Here is a 25075-nt window from a genome sequence, read left to right on the forward strand (position 1 = left end):
TGAGTTTTCTGTCTTTTGCCCTCCTCTTCCCTTCCCACCACCCTGCCTCCCCTTGTTTTTGAATGAAACTAGGTATGGAAGTACTGTGCCAATAGAGCAAACATTGCCATTGTGATCATGTTGTTTAATGGGACGCACAATTATTTTGGCATCATCAGAAAGTAACAGAGATCAGTGATAAAACCTCAAAGTTTTTATATCTTTTAAATGATGGTCTCCAAATACTTAATAAGACTAAAAACAGTTAACTTAAAAACATCTATTATCAATGTTAGGCTGTGTCCTGATCATATATTTTAGGGTGAAGGAAAGATTTTTGCTCTTGATATGAAGAACCAGCATGGGTAAAGTTGGAAATGCAAGACACTGTCTCTCGATTAGATTGTGAACCATACAATTCCCGTTTCTCAACACGATTCCCAGTTCTCAGTCAACAAATGGTCAAAAAGTTGTTGAATATGGATCCAAATTTATGTTCTTTAATTCAGAAGCAGGTTTCAAATATGAAGGACCTTTGTTTTCCTTCTCCAAAAATGTGAAGTACTTGCGGCTTCTTTTGACTTCATGTCCTCTAGCTCCTGTGCAATCAAGATGCTTAATGTTTAGGCCAATGAAGGCTAGGTGTTGAGGCTGGGGTTATCAATACATAGGGGTGCAGAAGAAAGCCTTCACTCCTTAGCTTCTGAGGAGTTTGTCTTACTGGACATTTGGCAAACATCTCTTTTCAGACACAACATGTTAAAGCAACCAAGTATGCCTGAGATTGGACTGCTGGCTTCATGTCACACAACGTTTTCTTGTCTGGAATACAAAAGGTGTGGAGTAAAGGTGTGAAAGGACAGAAGATCAAAATTTGATAGGATCAGGCCTGAATTCCATTGAAGCATGTTGGTCATCTTGGAAGCTTCTACCTCATCCATTTTTGAGCTATAGACAACCATATTTTAAGTGACTAAACAGCTGTATAGACTTCCTATGAGTTAAGGCATTACACAGCCATTTTGGCCTGAATCATATTCTCTGCTTCCATCAGTAGAAGGGATAAAAGTACACCAAAGAGGGGACTATTGGCAGGGACAGTGTGTTTATGGGTGATGGCTATAATGTCTTATTCTCCCTTACAACTTTTGGGCTTTGAGATACCCTTAAAAGAAGCACTGAGAGGGTGGTTATGTTTTATCCAGCAGCATCTTGCTCATAGTGTTTACCCTTGACCCATACTTGACCTATAGCTGCTTTCTATTCTGCATGACTTCAAGGTCAACAGCTCGTCGGGAAACTTTGACGATTCAGCTCTGTTAGATATTTGCTACCAAGGGATCCTCGGGTTTCTGGGTGTGAGCAGGTCTGTGGGCTGACATCTCTACAGAGGCTTTTTAAGACTTGTACTGACTTTGAGAGTAAGTACATGGTATGATTAATTAGTTTAGGATAGGCTGAGATTTTCAGGTATTGTAAAATACTGTGGAGCACAAGTTTATAGTCGAGCATTGTTGTTCATTCAAATATGCAATTAGATAGCATTGCAATTAACATGCTTTTGCATGTAGTAATTTGTACATTTTACAATAGAAATAGTGAGCAATTGTGTGTACTGGGTGTACTAATAACCTTCCCACACTAATTTTGTCCAATTAAGAGAACTATGTAAGTACTGCAAGCTAAATTAATTGATGACTGAGCTTTTTTTCAAGTGGATTTTAGTAACGTTAATAACGTATGGCAGATGCAAGAGAATTTTTGTTAGTGTATGGTAGAATGTTTATCATCCTTAGAATATGAAGATTAGGAGAAATGTGTAAGTTTTATGTTGGTTTAGATCATTTGTTTATTTTAGTGTTCTGTATTACTCAGAAAAACAAATTACCCCCCATTTATGCTCCTAGATTCTCACGATGCTGTTCTAAGATTTAATTCTGCTCCAACACGTGGCTATGAAAAAGATGTTGGAAATAAAACGACCATGCGGATCATTAACTCTCAGGTAAGATCTTCTTTTTGTGAATTCAAGTCAGTGTCACTTCTCTACAATATGTCATTAAATTAATAACTTCTGAGAAAGTGTTGGGTAATCTGGGAAACAGCTAGTGGTTTAACAGTCCTGGTGTACTGAAGGTAGAAGTTCTCCTTTACAGCGATGTTCACACTGCTATCAGCATAGAGTGATTGCAGTAGTTACTTGATATCCTTGTTTCAAAGAATTAGTTTGTAAAGTTTCTTATGTGTCCTACATCTGTAAAGGCTTCTGTCAGTACAGAAGACCTTCAGCACACTGCCTCCGGGGTCTTCACAAGGCTCAGGCTGTGGGGATCCCAAAGCTCTTTTATCATATTCTCCGGTTCCTCAATTATTTCCTTGCTGGAAGGTGAAAGAAATGGTAACTAAGTTGTCTTAATACATAACTTCAGGCAAGTCATCGTTGTCGAAAAATTTGGAACAAACTAGCTAAAACTTTCAATGTACACTGGATATTACACAGAAGGTGAGTTTGTTCATCTGAATGGAAACAGAAAATGGGATTTTCTGTGTATGGATGTCAACAAATAATTGTGCATTGAGCTATAGTGACACCTTATGGTTAAGAGTAGATTTTAAATTTAAAAAAAACAAACCCTGAACTCTGATCTTGGGCAAACCAAGCCTCTTTACTTTTTGCGAAATGCAGCCAAAAAGCAACAAGAGAATTACTGTGAAGTTTTATGACATCTTGAAATGGTGAGTTCAATTAGTCAACACCAGTAGTATGGTTGGTTATGTAGCATGCTCTATACATATTGATTCTTGCTGAATGAGAGCAAAATTCTTATTAATTCATTTTTTCTTCTGCTTCTTTGGGTGACTACCCATGCGCAGTCCATCTTGGGTGGTGTGTTCTCTGTGTGTATAAGCTCATGTTCTTTGCCACCACAGAGAGGACAGTTCACACTCATTTTGTAGCTCTTTGTGAGGCTGCAGGACAAACTACGTCTTTGAAGTTATCTGGGTCAAATATATCCCCTTTCTTTTGCTCAGGGAAAGAGAGCAGAAGTATCTTACTCTCTTACTCTGGATTTAGTGCTGAAATCAAGGTTTCAAAGGATATTCATCTTCATTTCATTTAATTTATTTTTTTCTTTTTTTGACTCTTCTTTGTTTTGCCGTCAGCCCAAACTTCCTGGTTGCTGACCGTGCCTGAACTCCTGTGCCTGGCAAAAAGGAGGGTTTTGAGATGTTATTTAGTTGACCAGTCCCACTGGGCTCCCTGTAGGAGGAGAGAAATGCCTTCAGGGAGCGATCTGAGCTTTATTAGCTCTTCAGCAAATTCAGAGAGACTAAATGGATAAATTAGCAGCTCTCGGCTGCTCACAGCAGGCTGAGGTCCTCCTGGCTCCCAGGGATGCTACAGTACACCACTCCCACTGGGGTAGTGATGGAGGTCTTCTCTGCTGTGTACTGTGTTGTTTGGTCTCCACAAGGCCTCTCAAGAAAACACAAGACATGGCTAAAATTCAGGCAAGGTCAGCTCACACAGCTTCCTCACAAATGTTCATATTCTTACCACCTTTCTGCTCCTTCAAAGAGGTCAGAAGCCACCTGTGATGCTTTGGCCACTCACTGAGAAAGTGGCCTTCCCCTCCCTGGGAGAGAAACCTGCACAACCCACTTGATAAAGGTTGCTTTCCCTACCAATACTGAAGATGGGTTACCCATACAGGTTTACTGACCCTCCTTCTCTCCTTGCTGTTGGAAATTCCTGCATTCAGCTGATTAAAAGGCTGCTGTGGCCCTTGTCTTCCTTCATGTTCTCTGCTGTGAAAGCCCAAAGGACATGAAGGAAGCCAGTGCAGCCACAACAGATATTGTTATTCCAGAAGAAACTCATCTCATACATATGAATGCAGGCTCACTAAGAGTGGAATTTGTGTGGACAACATCTCCATGGACTCTTGCTTACTGAAAGGCAAGTAAGAGCTCCTTTGTGTGATAACTATGGAACCAAGCTTTTAAAAGCTTGACCTTTTGGTCTGTTTACTCTGTACTCTCAAAAAAGGAGTTTACATTCTCAGGAGAAAGCTGCTCTGAGAAATGGAGCTATGGATGCTAATGGCAGCACAGCTAATTCTGTTCTTATTGTAGAAAGCTGATGGAAAGTCATTAAGCTCAAAGTTTATGATAGGAAAAATATTGCTATGGCAACAATATTATTTTTCTGAAGAAAAATATGCATAATCAAATATGGCTCATTGGATCCTAAAGGGAAATGAAAATTAGTATGAATTTATTTGTCTGGAATGTTGATTAGTTTAACAGCTGGAGCCAAATTCATGCTGTTTCAACCAATGCTGAAGTCATTCAGCTCAATCCTTCCTGACATTGGATGCACCAGGGATCAGAGTGATCTGGTTAGACGTGGAGGGTCTCAGAAGGGATAAGCCAGCAGGAGTGAAAAGGAAACTTCCAGTGGGGCAGGTGGATCAGGCAGAGGACCAGGAGATGGGAGGGAGTTGAATGAGAGCAGTAGATCAGAGCAATGCGAGTTGCTTTAAAAATAGCCCTATTGCATGCCTGTATTTTTCTAGGTATGACTACTTTTACAGTCAGGGTCTAATTTGCCTTTTTGGAGTTACTTGAAATGAGATTGTCTTGGTGTTGAAATGAGAAAGCAACCAAAAGGAGGGAGAGAGGACTGAAAACAAACAAATAAACAAGCAAAACACTCACAAAACACAAACGAACAAAAAAACACAGGCAAAACAAAACGAAAGCAAACCAAACCAACCAACCAACCAACCAAAAAAAAAAGACCAAAAAGAACCCAACAAAAAAAAACCCCACATTATACTTGGGGGCCTTTCAAAGATGTCTGCTCTGCCTCCAAGCAGAGGATCCTCTGGGCAGTCAGAAATACCGTAGCTTTTGTTTTCATGTTCCAGAGTACACAGTAGTGTTGATATACAATTATGCAGCATCTCAAGTGGTCTTATGGTCTCATCCTATCCCTCACAGATGGAGAGTAATTCAGCATACTGCTACTTCAAACTGTCATGAGTGCTGTTTATGGCTAAGCTCCTTTTTATACAATTTTTTAGCAAAACAAGATGCTTAAAATCAACCAGAATTAAAGTAGAATAAACAGCAGTGTGGGGAGAACTGTTCATTTTAGAGGAGGATTTTGCCATTTTTCTGGATCCCACTTGCTTTTAATGCTGTGCAATTCTTTGTGTCTGTGTTTACAGATTCTCACCAATCCAAACCACCACTTTGTCGACAGCTCCTTGTACAAAGATGTTATCTTAGTAGCCTGGGACCCTGCCCCCTACTCTGCAAATTTGAATGTGGTAAGATGTTTGTTTGGACCTTTCTTCCTAATCAGTCTGAAAGCGCTGGAGAAAATGAATGTATTTAGTGCTGCAGTCTTCTAGTTCTCAGTTGTCAACAAGAAGCTCAAAGTCTGCTATTTCTGCATGAGTTGGTCAAAATTGGTTTATTGGACAAAAGCTTTTTAGCAGCCAGCACTTGTGCTGAAATGGACTGCTCTGAGATGCTAGGATAGATGGAGGTGAAAGTTTTTTGATAAAAGGTTGCTGTTTTCACATAACAGTGAGTTTTCCGTGCATTTGCCAAGGAGAGAATGTCACTAGATTTCAGAAGGAGGTTTTATCAGGGGAGGTGAAGAATTACATCCATTTTTCCCACCTTGCCCTGCGCCTTCCCAGACAAAATAAAACCCCCTAATGAAAATCTCTCTTGGCGCCTTCCCCATTTCTCGGGCCTCCTCCTCACCAGTCTTCCCTTTATGTCCACTCCCCCACAGCCATCTGTGCCCCACCGCGCGCCCCCTCGCCGAGAGCAGCAGACGTCCATCTGGTTGTCACTGGGGGAGGCTCTGCTTTGGCTGGTGCTGCAGCTCCAGTGGACCAGCTGATCTGATGGTTCTTGGCAAGGGGAGCTGGGAGCTGAGCAAGGCTGCAAAGCAGAAAGTTAAACCTTCATCTGCTGAACTCCCTTAGCAACAGATGCCAGAGGCTGCCTGTCTCCTACGCAGGCTGCAGTCAGCCTCCTTCGTGTGCTGCTGGTGCTGCCAGCAAGGACGGGGACGCTTCCAGATAAAGGTTCACCCCCTTGCTCAGGTCTTGTGTCAAGGCTCTTTGAACCCCTTGTTTAACACGGGCCTGTGAGTGGGAGATGAGGTTGGCTCATCCTGCTGCAGTGAGTTGCTCATTGAGAGTCTCTGTATGAAGAAAAGAAGCAGAACAGCCAGAGTGAGGACTGGCTTTCTAGGAGGAGCATCCACCAGTGCAGGCTGCTTTGCTGCCTTTGCTTTTGTTTTGAAGAACCCAAATTTAACTATATCACATTATTTTGCATATACTGTTCAAAATGTTGGGTACCATAAGATTATAAAAATGGTTACTTTTTTCCTCCCAGTGGTATAAGAAGCCAGACTACAATCTGTTCACTCCCTACGTACAGCATCGCAGGAAGAATCCAAACCAACCGTTTTACATTCTCCATCCAAAGTTTATATGGCAGCTCTGGGACATCATTCAAGAGAACACTAAAGAGAAAATACAGCCCAACCCTCCTTCTTCAGGTTTTATTGGTAGGTGTATCAAAGAGGGGCCCAGTAGACATGTTAGATTACAAAAAATAAATAAACAATTGTAAATGTGTACACTGCATGAGGAGCAAGTCCATATACATGTAATATTTGTTTGTAGTGCTCTATACAGAAACAATGACTGGTTAAACACACAGCATGAGAACTATTAAATAGTTGGGTGAATTTAATGTTCTGCTTGCTTGCCCTTCACAGCCGTAATATGCATACCAGATTTATCAAACACACATACATCTGTGAGACATTTGTATTATTCCATATCAATTTATCTGTTGAGAACCTACTTGATTCTGAAGTTCTTCATTGGGATCATAGAGCAGAGATGCATCAGACACAGGAAGACATATGGCAGGTCATACAGAGAGGATGAAATCACTGATGTGGTCTGACAGGCCTACATGGGTCAAGGAATGGGATTTCCCATGCCCTGTCACAGCTTCCAGTGCTCAGTCTAAAAGTGCCCAATGCATCCTCCTTTTTACACTTGAATGAATAGAGTTTCGCTGTATTTTTTTGGTCCTTAGTATTTCTTTGGGGGTAATTTGGCACTGTGTCCACACTTCATACAACGTAATGACTTCTCTGATGCATGGCAGATCCTGATTGTGAATGTCTAAAGCAGAGTCAGGTTCTTCCTTGCTCATGCTTCTAGAGACACAGAGAGCAATAGAGCTCCAAATACTATCTTCTACTTTGGAAACTCCATCATTTCCTCCTTGACATTGTCACATTGGTCTACATATTTTCTGCAGGCAGAAAATGCTCATATCGTTCTTTTTTATCAGAATCTGAAAGTGAAGATAACTGAGATTGCATCTGACGTGGGAAAGCCAGTTCTGAGCATTTATCTTGGGCTCTATATACAGCGGTGGCATCCCATTATATTGTGGAGCCCACCAAAGCCCTTAGGGAGGGTGCTGTGGCTCTCAGAGGGATGACATAGAGGTGTCTGGGAGATGCCTGTCTATGACTTGAGCGAGTTGTGCTTACCTGGAGCATGAGTGGAAAGAAGAGGAGGACTTGTTTGGAGGTGGAGGATGGCTTGGCAGCTGGTTACTTCTTGAAGGGAGATTTTCGGAACCTGCTTGTAAAAATTCAGAAGGAGAAGACTGCTCGCGTGGAATGATCTCACCAGCAGTATTCACATTTTGCAAAAGCATTTCTTGGAGTAATGAAGTTCTTGATAAAAATAGGTTAACAGCTGCTGATCATAAGAATAGTGAAGAGGATCATTGTGCTGTCAATCTGTACTTCCACCATATATAAGAAACATTTCAAAAGCTTTCTCTGAAGAAGTGGAGTTAATGTCATTGTAAGAATAGAACAGTAATCTTCAACCCCAAATCTAAATGTTCCTGACAAACAATATCCTTCAAGCAGAGAATGCTTTGGAAATATTAATCGTTAAACAAGCAAAAACATTAACAACAAAAGCTTTATAGATAAATATACTTTCTATGTACAGATGCGAATTTGGCTCCTTTGCCTCTACTGGGAATTTTATTTATGTTGTTATTTTCTCAAAAAAAGATGCTTAGAGATTTTGGTAATGCTATTTTTAGCTTTTTTTTTAAAAAAACTCAGTAAGACAAGCTTATTGGGAATCATATCCACCTCATTTGATAACTAACCACTGTTCTTATAGATGTGTTTTAAATATTTTAGTAAGGAGAGGCTTTCTATTTTAGTAACCTGATTGAATGGGTGTCCATGCATTGGACATGTAACGTAATACAAACTGGGACACAGCACAGAAACAGCAACTGTGTATTGTCGAAGTTGGACAAAAAGGGCAAGATAAAGCATAAAATACATAATATAGCTTGAAAAGTCATGTTGGTCTTCAGATTAGGTATCTCTCAACAACATAGGCAGCACATACCCAGTTGGAACTGAATCTGTCAGACACAACTGAGTGCACCTGAGTGAAAAGCAGATTCTGAATGTTGAGCTTATTCCTATAAAATCTACAAAACTATTTCCTATAAAATTAATAGAAAAAAATGGGTAAATGATGACCATTATAAAATGTGAGCGTCTTAATTGCAGGAAGATATGGGAAAAGGGTTTATTAAATGGCTACTCTGCTAATACCATTGTTCTGAAAACAGCTATATGAAGGAAGATAAGTTGTTGTTAAATAGAGGGTTTGAATTTTCACAGGCAGAGGGACCTATATCCCTGAATCTGAGCTCTTAAAGCATGGACCATAGTGATTCTAATCACTTTATTAGAATAACTTATTGTAGGTCTGTGTGCAGTGCTCTGCAATTAGTCCCAATATGGGCTCTGCACAAGAATCTGGTTTGTCCATATTTACACCAGCAGAAAGTCAGGCAGCTCTCTGTGACCTGCAGTTACTCGTGGAGGAAGAGCAGCAGTTCTTCACATCGCTGCTGCCAGTAACATTGAAAAGGTAAAAAAATGGTTCTGGATCAAGTGAAGCACTTCAATTTCAAGCCTCTTTAGCCTCAGTTTACAAAATTGGACAAACATATGAATTAAAGCATGGAAACATCAGACTGTTTCCTTTCAGGAATGTCAGAAATGTTTTAGGGTGATCTTAGACTGTTTCTTCAGTATTTACATTTTTCACGTGGCAATTGTATCTCTTTCTACCATTTAGCACTATTTATAAGAGTATTCCCAAAGGGAAGAATACTTGGTGGGGTGTGTTCTCACTGTGTTCTTCTGCAGCAGTGAGTCACCATCCCTCAGCCATGATTGATGTCAGGGGAATCTTTTAGCATTGTTAATAGCTGTATTAAAGTACTTAAGTCACAATATTATTAAGTCTCTTGGAGAAGAGGCCAGTGGGTCATTTGTGTGGAAGAGGGAGTCTCTTGCATCCTATGGCTTTAGGAGAATGAGTGAGAAGAGGTAGAATCTTTTTTTCCCTGGCTTCTCCACCACTTGGGAGCTAGGGAAAAGAACATTTTTTGTACTTCCTTTGGTGCATGGGATGCCCTGTCTCACCATAACTCTTTTCTGGAGCCACTGATTCCCCAAAACTCTACATACAGCACCCCAGCAGTGTGCCCTGGCAGCCAAGAGGGCCAACCATGTCCTGGGGCGCATCAAGCACAGCATTGCCAGTGGAGTGAAGGATGTGATTGTCCCGTTCTGCTCTGCACTGGTGTGGCCTCACCTGGAGCACTGCGTGGAGTTCTGGGTAACATAGGATAAAAAAGGGGCAGGCACAGATCTCTTCTCTCTGGTGACCAGTGACATAACCCGAGGGAATGGCAGGAAGATGTGCCAGGGGAGGTTTAGGTTGGACATTAGGAAGGGTTCTTCACCTAGAGGGTGGTGAGCATTGGAACAGGATCCCCAGGGAGGTGTCACGACCCCAAGCCTGACAGTGTTCAATAAGTGATTGGATAACACCATCAGACACGTGGTGTGAATTTTGGGGGTGTCATATGCAGGGACAGGAGTTGGACTCGATGATCCTTGTGGGTCACTTCCAACTCAGGACATTCTATGAATCTGTGATGCATTAGCTCTGTGCTGGCATGTTGCTGAGCAGAGAAAACAGCACTGCAATAGCTGTTGGTTGGGGTGAGGGAAGCAGAGTGTGTGTCCCAAATACAGAGGAAGGGAAAAGATGGGGAGAGAAGTGGAAGGACTGGTTGTGCTTTACAGATGACGTTCAAAATAAATCACAAGTCTAGAGTTCTTTAGTAATATTGCATTTTGTGTACATACACTTATTGGTTTAAGCCTGTTAAATATGTCACTGCTTCCAGCCACTTCTAAAATAGTAACATACAACACACATACACTACAGAGGTCTAAAACCAGGTGAGATTAATATTACTCAACACAGATCATCTTCCGCCAAGAACAGAATTTCTCCACTTCTGTCCATCAGGTTCTAACCTGTAGATATTTCTGTCTTTGGTTTTCTTCTAAACAGGGTGTCAGCTTGTGGGAGCCCATCCATCACCGGTGCCAGACTGCACCTTAACAATGTGACACACAGAACTACATCTGACCATAAGTCTTTTCTGATAAACTTGTTATTATTTAAGTGTTGTTTTCTACCCAATCTAGTGAAAGGTGTAAGTTCAGGACATCATTGAAAGTAGGCTGAGCTAATTGCTGTCAAATTGCATCCTGTTTGTTAGGTGTTACTTCTGGGGCTATACCATGTCTAAGAAGGATGAAATTGGCAAAGACAAGTCATCCTTTAGTATGATATTTTCTAGTGTATCCATCTCAAAGTCTGTGAATAATAACCAAGAAAACACAAAGTTGTTTTTTTTTCTTGTGGGGAAAGGTTCACCAGGGTAAAACAAACATTTTATTTTAATCTAGGAGTCATATTTTAGCTAATGTCACTCCTCATTATAAATTGTTTACTTTTTGTCTCCCTAATCTAATCCTTAGATGAGCTTTGAGAACCGATTCTTGCATATTTTTGCATGATTTTTGCATGATTTTTGCAGCTGCCACCTTCATGCGTTTAAACAAAACTGCACAGTATTCTCATCATCTTCCATTAGTGTTAGGCAATTGCCATGGTGGCTTATTGCAGTTAAATTTGTTGATTCACATTTGGCTGAAATTTGGGGTTGTTAAATGAGTATTGATATGTTTACATCTCGTTTTGGACTTTGATCTACTCTATATTTCTCAAAAGTATCAGCATCCAACCACCAAGTCTCGGATTTCAATTTCACTGGCAGATCCTAAATTGACAGTTAAGAAGATGTTGCTGTTATTAGGGACAGATTTGCCCTATTTTTTGGCAGCAGAAATAAGTGTTACCTGTTTGCCTCCTATTGATATATTTTTCGCTGTATAATATGAACTCAGTCTTCCCCCTCTCTTTCTGAACATATCAAAGCTCAGTTTTTAGTAAAGGCTGATAGTGTATAAATCAGCAGTCTCTATTTTTACCATTCTGCTGTTAGAAAACTGTTCCTATACCCTCCTTGGTAGCCTATGTAAACAACCTAGTTCTAACCTTACATTTTTGTCATCTGATGACCAAGGCTAAAGCTGCTTCCTTGAGTTTCTCAAAAGCAGCATTCTGTGTCCATGGGATGGTGCATTAGCATTTGGAAAGTTTGAGGACTTTTTAATAATGTCTTGATTATATACAGGCTTTTCAATGAAGATTTTGCTTCTCTCTATTGTTTACTAACTGGATTTGCCATGAATTTCTACTTAACCCTAGTCCATCAGTACGCTTTGGTAGCTTACCTCTTCTGAGGTGGTTTTACTTGAAATGCGCATTTCTATACCCTTATATACCCAGCAGCTTTTGTCTGTTTTAAGAAGCTAGTTGAAAGCTCTGACTGCAGTATTCTATTTTGGTTTTAGTCCCAAATCAAAATGTGTTCTCTGTAGATTTTTACATTTTAGCTTGGCAGTGTAGGTGGTAGTCTTTGCTAAGTGTTGCAGCTTTTAGCGTAATGCAGGAACCACTGTACACAAAATGATAACTAAGGCCAGATTACTTTATTGTTGTGAGAGAAAGAAAGGCTTGTTTGAGGCTTTGCAGTCGACATCACAAATTTAACAGTTATGCGTCATTAATAGTTGATGACATTATTTTAATCCTCATTTGCGTGCATTGAGACAATAGTACAAGCAAGACTATCATTACACTGCAACATTGTATGTCTATGCATCATTGTATGACTAAGAACTTAAATTTAAAATGGCTTCAGAGGAGATGTTGAATGGAAAAATACAGCTGATCTCCAGCTCTGCTTAGAAAAAATACACTTGTATGAACTGAAAGAAACTATTTGAAATATTAAGAGGTTGCCTTTATTATTGTTACTGACTCAGCTGTTTTCCAGCAGTTGGTGAAGGAACAGAATGGTGCTTACTTTTTCCAGCTCAGTTTTATCCAAGTAGTATTACACAAATAAATAATACCTCCAAATATGTAAGCTTTAAATTCTTAGTCTAATAAAAAGCACTCTGAAATTTGAGCATCTCCTGCTCCCTGAAATATGGAGATAAAAGTGCAAACTCTTCTCTTACAGAACTCCAAATCACATTAAAAAATTCTTGATTATTCTAGTGTATCACCCAAAATTGAATAACACATTTAAAGTTATATTATATTACTGGTCAGCATTTGCCAGTGCACCCTCATATTACAGAATATATTACTGTGATTAATGTACAGCTTTTTGCATTCAGCATTAAGTGATAAATAAGTAATTTTCTAAGTCTACTATACAATGCGAGTATCTATACATCAAAGGTGACAAGTATTGCACAATTTATTAAGGTTAGCCACAGGGCCATTTGGTGACAGCTAAATTCCTATTTGGTTTTCTTGTGGTTACTATGTGTCATAGTTCATGAACTAAACAAAGGTAAAAGAACTCTTTTCTTTGCAACTGTAGTATTTTAAAAAGCCAAAGCTACCTTTAGTATATATTCCAAAGAATAACTGAGGCACATTTGGCCCACTTTCAAGGAGCAAAAGATTTTGCTGTGGTACCTGAAATCCAATCAAGAGAGACTATAGAAGTAGACTAACATACAGAAAACTATATGTTATAAATTCTTTATGTTTATTTGTAATGTTTTCAAGTGCACAGATTATCAAACATAAATTTATTAGTGTGTCTAGCTAAATTCTTTTCTGTAACTAAATTTGTGTTCTGTGTGAAATGAGACACATTATAACAATCAGATTACGTGTATTTAAATGTTTTCAGCATCTCGTGCATTTTGTTAAAATGATGCTGAGTTCTTGCTGAATGTTTGAATTACACTTATTATTCTAAATGCTTTCATAAAGCATCTGTTGTATTCAGGTATATTGAACTATATTATTTACTTGTAAACTAGAGAAGAGTCTTTTTAAATTAGTGTGCTAAACACAAAACCTAATTGTACTGTACAAAAGATGCATGTTGGAAATTCAGAACCTCTTGAGTCACTAAGATTGCCAAGAACAAATTGAAAAACATTTTCTCCTTTTAATTAGAATCCATAGTATATGTTCATTTGTATAAGCCATCCATGCAAGGAATGTAATCTTAATTTAATTCTGGTTTAAATGTTTTCAGCGCAGATTGTAGAACCTCAGGAGTTTATTGTGCCAATTGGACTGAGTTTAAACCATACCAAACACTTCCTGACACCATAGATACCAGCCAAATAGGGAAAAAGTAACACACCTTTCTAAGGATTTTGAAATACTAATATGTAATATTTTGAAACACATAATACTTTATTAGCATCTAATATTGTACTTCTGTAGCAAACGTGCATGTTGACTGTTTCTTTGACAGCAACATCATTTTTTTGGCATAATATATGTTAAAATATTTTTAAAAGGATATTCTGTGCTCACAATCCTTTTTTTTTGTTCCAATGCATTATTCAGGAACATTACCATTCAGCTATAAAACATTCATAAAACACACCTTTGAATGATTTACTATAAAACAACTTTTCTCCACACAGGCAGAATTATTTTGCATTTTTCCATTTTCACATTTATAATTCAAATGGGATTTTTGAAAATCCAGCAAGAGTATTAGAATTAGAGTGGCCTATACAGAAATATCTTCAATTGTGATTTTGAATGTATGGTTGCACCAATTCATGTTTGTCAAAGCTAAAATCATGCCAGATAACCTGACTTTTTCCTTATTATGAAACTTATATTGGTTATTTAAGATCTAAAAGTTTTAAAGCTTAAGTTTCAGATCTGGAAGAGAACAGGTCTGATGGTCATTTCGCACCTACTTGCTGGTTTCAGGTTCATGGCTATGGTATTATTTTTGCATGCTTCAGTAAACTTCTGAAAAGGTTCAACAGTTCCATTTCTGGCCTTGGAGGTAATACTGGGCTGGACAGGACCACAGACAACCTGCTTTAATTTCAAAGTTGTCCCTGCTCTGAGGAGACCCTGGTACAGCTCTCTCTAGACCCCTCCACAAGTCTCATGGCAACATCATCACTCAGACTGGCAATATTTCTGCTGGTTTGTACTGGAGTTTTATGGGTTCTTGACCAAATCCCCTAGGCACAGTACTACTAGTATATTAATTGGATTAATCTAGTTAATCAAGTTTTTACTGAGCTGTTTTAGGGCACACTGCCCTAAAAGAGTCTGGGGAGCTCTGTTGACAGCTGTGTTTTAGGGACTTGAGGAAAACAAGCCAGGCATGGTATTAGAAAGTAAAGAGAATAAAACCTGAATATATCCTGGTACATGGACTGGTGTAAATGTCCTCACAGTTTAAACTGCTGCTGTTCTTTCAAAGACAGTTGATTCCTGGCTTTTGTGAACTTAGTTTTCACTACAACATGAGGGCTGTTCTCTGTGAAGGAGGGTTCACATCCTCTAAGGCACAGGACAGAACTGAACCCATTTATTCCCTATTTTAGTGAGGACTCTATTCATACAAAGAAAACAGCTTCTTTTTAAAAAAAAGCTGTTGTGTTTTTTTTTTTTTTTTTTTTTTCTCCTTCCCTCTGTCTTTAATACAGTGCTATCTCACCTTCTGGTTTTGAATTAAACACCAGGATCAGATCATTCCAAGGGAAAACTTGGGGGCTGTGACAGCTAAGTGGAGGAACCAACCTTCCTGGGTTTGTGTAGGTTGAGTGTATAGTGCTGCATGCCCTGGAATCTCATCCATAGGTGGCTGGGATGGGAGTGCTGGTTGCACTGCACCGTTGGCCTCTTTGGCTGGGGGTCTGCAGTGGTAGAGGTGCTAAAAGGAGAAAGGGTCTGGCACTGACCACCATTTTTCCCCAGAGTAGTTTGGGCATTGAAAATGTGCATCAGGTCTGGAAGTCTCAGGAGTGCTCCCATTTCCACCAGGACATAAAAGTCTCTGTAGCCCAGGGACACCTGTGTATGTGGTGATCACTACTCATTGTCTTAGCTCATCTTTCAGTTCGTTTACCCGAGACTTGAACACAAAGATGTTCTGTAAATTAGCTGTTACCACTCAGAAACTGGCCTGTCCAGTCACTGTCTTTCCTCCCACAAAACATCATTGTCCAGCATGAGCAAAAACTTGAGTGGACTGTCAAAAATTATGGTTATTTATGAGCAACCTAATGTGAAATGCCAAGACATGGACTGGATGGAATAGGGCAGGAAAGACAGGGAGCTAAACCAAATACCCCAGCATGCCTTTTAGGTTGATTCTGAAGGACATTGATCCACAGATCACAAAGAACTAAAACTCTACCACTTCTAAGTGCTCTGTTAACTAATTTACCGGAAAATCGATGATATTGCTTAAAATTTTGTCATTATTGAATCATATTTGCAGTGATGTGGCCATCTTTACTGTTATTAAGGAAATTATAAGAGAGTCCCAATATTTGTTCTTGACACTTTTCTCATCCCACAAGTGGCAACTTCCTTTATTAATTTTAAGGTCAGCTGGGTAATGTGGCAGTGAAATGAAACACACTCTGGTTAAGGCTTGTACTTTCCATCAGAGCCAGTTTTCCTAAGACATTGGTGGTACAGCTTTCGAAACTGGCTCCAGGCTTGGCTCTGGGTGCGGGAGAGAAGTCATTTTACTGTCTGTTTCTGGATTTCCTTCTTTACTGCACGTGCTTCCACCGTCTTTCCTCTGATTCAGCTGGATAACGGTTACCTTGGAGTGGCTGGTGGGCTCTCCATCAGTGGAGGAAGGAGGTTGGCAGTGGAAAAGCTGGCGGAAGCATTTGTAAAACTGAAACAACAAACAAACAATTCTAGACCTGGTTGCTAGGCAGGCTACAATTCAGAGCATCTCTATAACAGCTTGGAGGCAAGGAAGCGTGGTTTGTTAAGCTCGTCCTTCTTGCTCAAATAGGGATTAAATGTGTTTTCACCATGAATCCCTGTTTCTTGCTGCTTAAGACTGAAGTTCACTTAAATTTGGGGACTTTTCCTTTGAAATTGATATACTTAGCTTTTTGAAGGCTATAGACTCCGTAGAGTGTAAAGCTGTAAAACCATCTAGAACATTTTCATAACCTTTCATTTATGATAAAAGAAAATTTAATCACAGAGGTAATTGGTTTTCAGTTACTTCACACATCAGGCAGGGAAAAAATCATTTTGATAATCTAATGATACACAGCAGGGAGAACATAAGGTTCTATTCATTAACAAGCCATTGAAATCTCCCTGTTCCCAAACTGCAAACTAAAATTCAGAAAATGGTTTTGCTTAATTAACAAACCAAAATAATTTTTAATGTAAATTCATTTCACTTGTGAGAGTTACCCAAAACACCTTTGATGCTTTATTATTCCAAAGCTGTTGTACAGAAAAAAAAAAAAAAAAAACAAACAACTAACAATTACATCAGTTCTCATTTGTAAGTGCAAAGTGAGCAGAATGATACAGCTGTCTCCTCGGAGAGCTGACAGTCCTATTCAATGGATAGACATATGAGTAGTACAACAAGTGCTTCAAAACATTTTCTATATGTTTTTATCTTTTAAGTGAAATCTTAAAAAGAAAACCAAACAAACAAACCACCACACAAACCACAACAAACTAGTGTCCAAGGCTTGCTTTGTCATTTTCTTTTCACATGGCTATCTGAAACAGAAGAGGTTTCCAAAGTTGTGATTGATGTAAAAATATTGCAATTTAGACTGTGCTGATGGTCAGTGTCTGGTATTAGTCCCTTTGAAAATGTGCAGCCGCAACAGTAAGTTTTCTCTCATTTCAAAGCTATAAAGACCTTCTGTTAATACACATTTACAATTGTGCTGTAGAAAAACAAAGTTTACATAAGCTCACATATCTTCCTCCTGAATCTATCCTGGTCTACTTTTGACCTTGATCATGGGATGAGAGTTACAGCGTCTTAGGACTGCACCTAAGATCAAAGTGAATCTTTTTCTGTCTTTAAACTGGAAATTAGTTTGTATATGGCCTTAGCTACTATTGATGGTGCTGATGATAGTCTGGCATTGATGTGGATGATACTGGCCCATCTTTCTATTCTTGTTTCTCTTTCCCATGATGTACAAAAAAGGAAAAGGAAATCAGTCAGATTCTTCATAGTCTTAAAGATTAGCATGTATGTAAATGTCGTAGGACACAGATGTCCAAAAGCACAGAGGACAGAATGGGCATATCTGTTTTGTTTGTTTTTTTTTTTTTTATTTCCTGCACGTGGCAGGTCAGAGTTTACACAGAATCACAGAATGGTTGGTGTTGGAAGTGATCTCTGGATATCATCTAGATCAACCCACCTGCTAAAGCAGGTTCACCCAGAGCAGATCACACAGGAGTGAATCCAGCTGGGTTTTGAATGTCTCCAGAGAAGGAGACTCCACAGCCTCTCTGGGCAGCCTGTTCCAGTGCCCTGGCATCCTCAAAGTAAAGAACTTTCTCCTCATACTCAGATGGAATCTCCTGTGTTTCAGTCTGTGCCCATTGCCGCTCATCCTGTCATTGAGCACCACTGAAAAGAGTCTGGTCCCATCCTCTTGACACCCACACTTGAGATATTTATAAGCATAAATAAGATTTAGCTGTGGAAGTGGTAGAAGTACCAAGAAGACCTCTTTAAAAACACCAAACTACTGTTCTGTGTGTATCTGTGTATTCTGTATTCTGCAAGTGAATGTGAAGACCTGGTCTGTCTTGCTAAATAGCTGCAAGAATTGATAATATGCAAGAAAACCAAGAGAAGTGATCAGTTGACTCAAAAAATATAGCATGCAGCTGCATTAGGCCCCTGATTCTTGTGGGGGATGTTTTGTGGACAGGATGGGGTAAATGGGGCAAGGTGGGGAAGAGCAGTCTTCTCACTCAAGAAGGCTGATGATGGTATGTAAGCCCTTTATAGGCTTTTTACTCTTTCCTTGTGATGTCCTACACCATCAACTCTACAGGGTTCACAATCTTTATGTATCAGGGACAAGTGAAAGCTGCTCTCATAAAAGGAACTACTGCTTCTCTTAATGATTTTACAGAAGTAATGCTTAGGTGTGCAACAGCAAAGGAAAGCAGGGAGGAAAAACAGATTGAATGCAGGGAAATTTCTGTGAGAAAGGTGAAGTTTGGGGTTCACTTTCAGTTTAATTTTCTGCTCCAGGTATCCTCATCATGATGTCCATGTGTAACGAGGTGCACGTGTACGAATACATCCCTTCTGTCCGACAGACCGACCTGTGTCACTACCATGAACTCTACTACGATGCAGCGTGTACCTTAGGGGCCTACCACCCACTGCTCTACGAGAAGCTGCTGGTGCAGAGGATGAACAAAGGTTTGCAGGATGATCTGTATCGGAAGGGGAAAGTCATTTTGCCAGGGTTCAAAGCTGTCAAGTGCCCCAAAAGAAATAACTTCCCACACTTGTAGAAGAGAGTCCTTCAGAAACAATGTGCAATAAGGTACTACTGTCGTACTATAAACAAGAAACGAATACTTGAAAAATGTATCTTAGACCAATCTAGTCTTGAGTCTATAAATTGTAATTAAGTAGCAGGCATGAGAAATACTTCTTTTCTAAGCCTGAGTATTTATTACTGCTTTGCAAATAGTTAAAATAAAAAGGCTTAGTTCATGAAAGGTGCAGAGGACATACTTAGGCAGAAATATAATGTATTGTTGTGGGCGTGACTGTCAGAATTTGTCGGTGGTCTCTTATGCCACATATGTTAGGCTGTAATTTTTTTTAATGAACTTATTTAACTGTCAAACCTGGCATTGTGAAACAGCCTCTATTGTTCATGTACAGAGCGGCCAGTTGAACAATGCAGCATTTCCCATGGCTCCATGGGATTTTCACACTCTCCAAGAATGCAGTAATCATTACTCCGAGCTGTGCAGTCATTGACTAGGCTAGATGTTAATTCCCATTCATACAAAGGTTCAGTTACAGGCCTGGAACTGTGCAGGGGGCCTTATGGTGGCTACAAAATCAGTGCAGATGGAGGTGGCTGTACACACGGCCAAACCAGTTAAACTACTGGATGTGCTTCTGATGCCAGACCCCTCACACTGACTGCGTAGGGCAGAGGGAAAAGAGAAATGTCTCATTTCTTTAGAGAACAACAAATATACTCGTAACCCATTCAGAAAAAAAACCCAACACAACTCTCCCTGGGAGGCCTATTGAGAGGGTGTGAGGTGGAAACGATGCCTTCCCCTGGTCTGCACAGATGAAGAATATCCAGAGAAAGCCAAAGGAGGCTGTGCAGCACTCGCACATCACACTGAAAGCAAGCATAGAGGGAGTTCACCTTTCTGAAGCAAAGATAGCGTGTAGGATGACAGACATCATTTGTCAGGTATTTCATTGGGATCCAAATCAAACTCACTTGTTCACAAGTTACTGCTGTTAAGAGAGTATAGGGAGTTTTCTGACAAAAGAGGATATCAGCATTTTTTATGTAATGTTTGAAAGACTATACTCCAGAGAAGCTCTAATGCCAGCAAAAAAATAGCTACGGATTGCATATGGAGATAATTTGATATTTTTCTTCATAACACAGAATGAGAATATTCTCTAAGGCACTTCTAAAAATCTGCCTGGTTGCTAACACATTTAAAGCATTATTTTTCATGGCAATACTTGAGTTTCAGATTTTCCAAGTGGCAGGAGGTTAGTGTTTTGCCTTTTTTTTCACACAACTGTACCCTTTTTCTTAGGGTAAGTTCAGTAGGAACGTATGTACACAAAAGCAGCTATGTCCTTCTCATGTCTGTTCAGCGAAAAGGCAGACAGCTTGAAGAGGCACTGGAAAGAATTCATGAATGATTGTGATGGAAATTATTTTTTGTGTTTTGTCTTAAACAACAGAAAGACAATTGCAGAGTGCACACAATAGTAATGACTATTTTCTCTTCAATAGTAATGTAAGTATAATCACAGAATCCTTTTTCTGTCACTCTGCTCTTTGGGTCTGATGATTTTCCTTCCTCAAAAGTGAAGAATATGTGTCTTAATAGGACATAGCCTTCTCTTCCCATGTAGTCTCTTAATTTGTGTTTTATGATCCTCTTAAGATTCCTTTTCTTAACAGAAAGTATATCCAGATGATCTAAAAACTGTACTTCTGTATTATGTGGACAGTTATGTCCATAAATCAAAATGAATAGGTTTTAATCATACTAGCCTTAGACTCTGGATATATTACATACTGATTTCTTTTTAATGTTATGTATGGCAGCAACATTTATTCTTAAAGTTAATAACACTGTTGTTTAATCTTGTGGAGAATAGATAACTTACATAGAACTAATCTATTTTTCCATATGTTTGGTACCTTGTTTGCAAAACGTATGAAGTTTGAACAGTGCAATCAAACATGTCTCTCCTTCCTCTATGCTGGTTTAGCTACCACATGTTTGTAAAGGAAGGAAGCTGATTAGCTTTCTAGGACTAGTGAATATGTTATTTTTCCATAAGCTGGAAATTCTCTAGTTCTGACAAGAAAAAAAAAAAAAAAAAGCATATCACTTTGACTGGTCTGCAGCCACTAACCTTTAACTTTGATTTTCATGAAGAAGAAAAATACTAACTGTATTACTCAACTACCCAGAGCAGGATTATGTTGTATTTTTCCCTCAGTACTTTGTCAGAATAATCAACATAGCTGTTGTACAGAACAAGGCAAATGATAAAGTTTCATGCAACAAGTGCTAAGCATAACTACTTAATACATCATTTAAATAACAATGCAGAACCAGGTCTAAGATGTCATAAAATTAACTGTATGTTTTTAATATACTGGACTGTGCACATTCAAGTCCTCCCAGCAGAATTTTTTTCTTTGCTGTATCCTGATGCCTAAGGCAGTCACTGCTCCTTCTGCAAGTGCAAATGTGGGTGCTGTAGCACCATCACCTCAGAAGATGTCACAAAGCTGTGCTGCAAACGCTTGCTTTCTCAGAGGAGGACCAACTTGTGATGCCCACCTTTTTGAAAAAATAAGGATCTCCTTGTGTGGCTTCTCAGCACTGGTTTCCACTGTGATGTTTCACTGATCAGCCTGCTCAAACACCTTGTGGCTGCTTAAAGAGATTTTACTCAATTACCTTGTCATGTCCTCCTTCGCTTTTTGGCACAAGTGTGCCTGATCTGAGGGCTCACCTCCACTTGCTGCAAGAGGGCAAGGGACAGAAATAACGGGGGAACATAAAGGACCTGCAGAGGTGCTCCCCTGACCACTGCTTACACTCTGTGGCATTGGTGTTGGTGGCTTTTATAAGAGCCCACCAAGTACTTTTGTGTTTATGGACGTTTCCCCATCCCTCGCAAGGGCAGAGAGATTGTTACCAAGAATCACATTCAGTAAATGTGTGTGGTAACACTGACCTGTGTATCTTTTATTAATAATAATAACAGCACATGAGAGTGCTGGTTTTAGATACATTTATTAAATGCAGACAATGTGAAAGGAAATGCATTTTCCCACCCAGATCCTGAGTTGTTATTAGGAAAAAGATACAGGCATGGCTTCATAGCTCTCCCGTGTGGCTGTCACACTCTAAAAGAGTGGGAATGGCACTGTAGATGAGACGTTTTCCCAAACCCAGCTCTTGAAGTGCATCATCAGCCAAGTAAATGCCTCCACTAGTGGACCTCTGAGCTCCCTTCACATTCATTGCAGTGATGGAGGTTTTAAATTTATGGAGTTTTACTGACAAGTAGGAGTAAGTTGCCTTCAAAAGCTATTGAGCTTAATTTCTGTGCCCTGGTGCTGTGGACAACAGTTGCACTTTGCTGAAACAAACCAGAAATGCAGCAGCAGATTAAGGGAACGTGCTGAGTTTATGCTGAATTTCATTACACTCTTTTTTCCACTGTGAATTCTGTAGCTTTTCTGACTTGTGGTGCTCTATCATTTTATACATTCATCCTTTGGATGGTTAAATCAAGGTATTCTGTTTATTCAAGAAAAAAACAAATGGAATATTTTGCCTCATTTTGAGCCAAAATATTTTTTTGCTTAAAAAGTATTAATTGTTCCATTACTTTATAGTTCTAAAGCTCACCTGAGCATAAACTCACAGCTCAGTCAGGCATTCCTTGGATTAAACTACTACATCTTGTTTTTTACCTTGCTGTGCAGTTTTATACTTTTGAAACTCTGGTGATTACAATGATATAAGAAATATTTACCTTTGGAGAGAGAGAGGGCGTGGTTTACACACTCTAATTTACACTCTCTCTTTACAAATTTAGCTAAATCATTGCATGCCTTTCGTCAGGACACTTTCTTTGGTGAGAACACCCAAATTCTGAACTTGTTGCTGTAGATCTCTTGCCAAAGTCAGCAAAACCAAGACATTTTTTTTCTCTTAAATGAAGACAAGTGTCTACACTCAGTGGTTGCGCAGACAGAACAGTCATTTTAGAGATGGATTGAATTAAACAGGGTTTCAAAAAACATGTAGACCAAGCCAATCCATAGTGAGGTTTTTCTTTTTCATTTCCTTTTTCTTCAGCAGTTTCTAAGGATGGAAAATGTCATTTGGGCAGTGACACAGATCTACCGTGAAAGGAATATTAGATGCATTGACTGCAAAAATAAATGGCTACTATTTTTCCCTTTATGCTCTCTGAAGTTGATGCATGTTGAATAAATGAAATTGTTTTTTGAAGTAGGTAATGCAGAAGACTGTCATTAGAAAGGATCTGGAGCTTTTCTGGGAGCTTTCCTCTCTCTCACAAGGAGGGTAACTTGATTTAGATATTTCAAATGTAAAGCAGCCCGTGTCTGGGCATACCTGCATCATTGAATTAATTTTGACACTGCAAATTTCTTCTCTCTGGCTTAGTGATCAGGTTCAGAGTTTTGTTTTAGAAATAAGAGTTGTGTGTAAAAGCCTTACATTTATCCGTATCATCTCATCACTCTTATAATATGTAGTCAATGGAACTATACAAATATAGACTGTGTACTTTTTTAATAGCTTTGAAAATTATTTTGTATGATGATTTTTTTAAATGAATGTGTACTCTAATAACAAACCTTAAGATTTTACAGGAGTCACATTTTTAAGCAGTGTTTGTATACATTTTGACACTTTTTATATTTTCTATTATGATTTTGTATATTTTTATGTATGCACAGTGTACAGATTTTTTCCTGTAAATAAAACATTTGTTTTCGTTTGTTTCGGAGTGCTGTTTTTTTCATATTGGCTTGAGTGAATGATGATTAACTGCAGATGGCACGAAACAAGGAAGGTGCTTGTCAGTTCTGCCCACAATTGTAATGAAGTCTCAAATGGAAATGGACAAATAAGCTGACAAGTAGCTTTCCCAGTAAATTACAGAAAAGAGGCAAATATTGTAAAGCCAGTTTTATTCTAAAATGAATATGTCTACCCAAGCAGGTGCTCTCAGATTCCCCTGGGAGAATATACCATGCTGCTCTAGCATTGGCAGTAAATTTCTTGAGAGTCAGGCCCCATGAGGAGGTCACGCTTTGGTGGTTTGGTGCTGTACTCGAAATGCTCATAAACTTCGGATAAATAGCTGGGCCGCCCTTTCAAGGAATCCAGCATCATGTCTTAAAGAATAAGGACAGACTTTTGTTATTGATTATTAATTACAATGAAAACAACCTACCAAAGGGAAAACATAACTTGCCATTCAGTCTGTGATGAAATATCATATAATTTAACCACTACAAATCTGTTTACACCCATTAAATGTAAGGCATTCTGCTGCTTTTGATAGTCTTTGAACTGTGCAGTGGCTGGAGTTGGGCCAGTGGAGGTGACAGTCACTCTTTTCATCCCAGAGAGTCCACACCAACAATAAAGCTAGTGACACATTGGTGGAACGATAAAAGTTGGATTGCTGTCGCGTAAACTCCTGGCAACCAGTAATCATGCAGCTCACCCGGCGTGTATTACACCACCTCCTGGCAGGCAGTGTTGAAGGAATAATTACTATATGTCATGATAGGCAAGTAACACCTCTCAGAAAAATTAGCTGCACTAGGGGATAAACTGATTGCTGAGATATACGAACAAAGCAACTAACTGATGCTTTTCCAATGCATTAACTTTGCTTTTTTTCTGCTTTGTTAATTAAAAAAAAAACAATAACAGCAAAACATTATCACTGTATTTCATATGATAAGATGCTCAACAAGCTTCATTGTCTATGATATGTGAGAGGATATTCATGTACAAACCAGTATCTCAGTAGGAGGTTGAAGCCCATGAACCATATTCTGTTGGGTACAGAGAACATATTCCTGTATTGCCTATTCTTTAGCAGTGACAGATATAGGAGGTGTGACATTACCTTTCTGATAGTACCTTGGGGAACCCTGGAGGCAAGTTATTTTCAGGTTTCATTCCCGAAATTGGACTGCTCCTTTCTGAACAATATGCCTTTGAAAGAGGCACCTTTTATCTTTTTATTCATAGAAGTCAACTGTGTTTCCCTTGAGCAGCTCCGAAGGGGAGGGTTCTCTGTCAGGGGAAACTTCATACAGACATCTTGCTCTGTTTATCTACATTATTAGCTCTCCTGTTGTGAT

At 39.2% G+C, this 25075-nt stretch overlaps 2 protein-coding genes across 9 annotated transcripts in view; one reads left to right on the forward strand and one right to left on the reverse strand.

Moving 5' to 3' along the window:
- Window positions 1–23693, forward strand: part of ST6GAL2 (ST6 beta-galactoside alpha-2,6-sialyltransferase 2) — a 178078-nt gene extending 154385 nt beyond the window's left edge. For all 6 annotated transcript variants that reach the window (XM_065060087.1, XM_065060061.1, XM_065060070.1 and 3 more), the window contains 4 exons: window positions 1887–1984; window positions 5217–5318; window positions 6409–6583; window positions 18658–23693. In XM_065060087.1, coding sequence (XP_064916159.1) covers window positions 1887–1984; window positions 5217–5318; window positions 6409–6583; window positions 18658–18926 — 644 coding nt within the window. In that variant the 3' untranslated portion in view covers window positions 18927–23693. The remainder of the gene's footprint in view (window positions 1–1886; window positions 1985–5216; window positions 5319–6408; window positions 6584–18657) is intronic.
- Window positions 6580–25075, reverse strand: part of LOC110361080 (opsin-3) — a 96517-nt gene continuing 78021 nt past the window's right edge. For 2 of the 3 annotated variants that reach the window (XM_065060106.1, XM_021292078.2), the window contains one exon: window positions 10278–16287. In XM_065060106.1, the coding sequence (XP_064916178.1) occupies window positions 16060–16287 (228 nt within the window). In that variant the 3' untranslated portion in view covers window positions 10278–16059. Of the gene's footprint in view, window positions 7683–10277; window positions 16288–25075 lie in introns of those variants that run through there. The other variant, XM_021292080.2, reaches the window with a different exon arrangement.

The sequence above is a fragment of the Columba livia genome, chromosome 1 (genome assembly GCF_036013475.1).
Source record: "Columba livia isolate bColLiv1 breed racing homer chromosome 1, bColLiv1.pat.W.v2, whole genome shotgun sequence".
NCBI lineage: Eukaryota > Metazoa > Chordata > Aves > Columbiformes > Columbidae > Columba > Columba livia.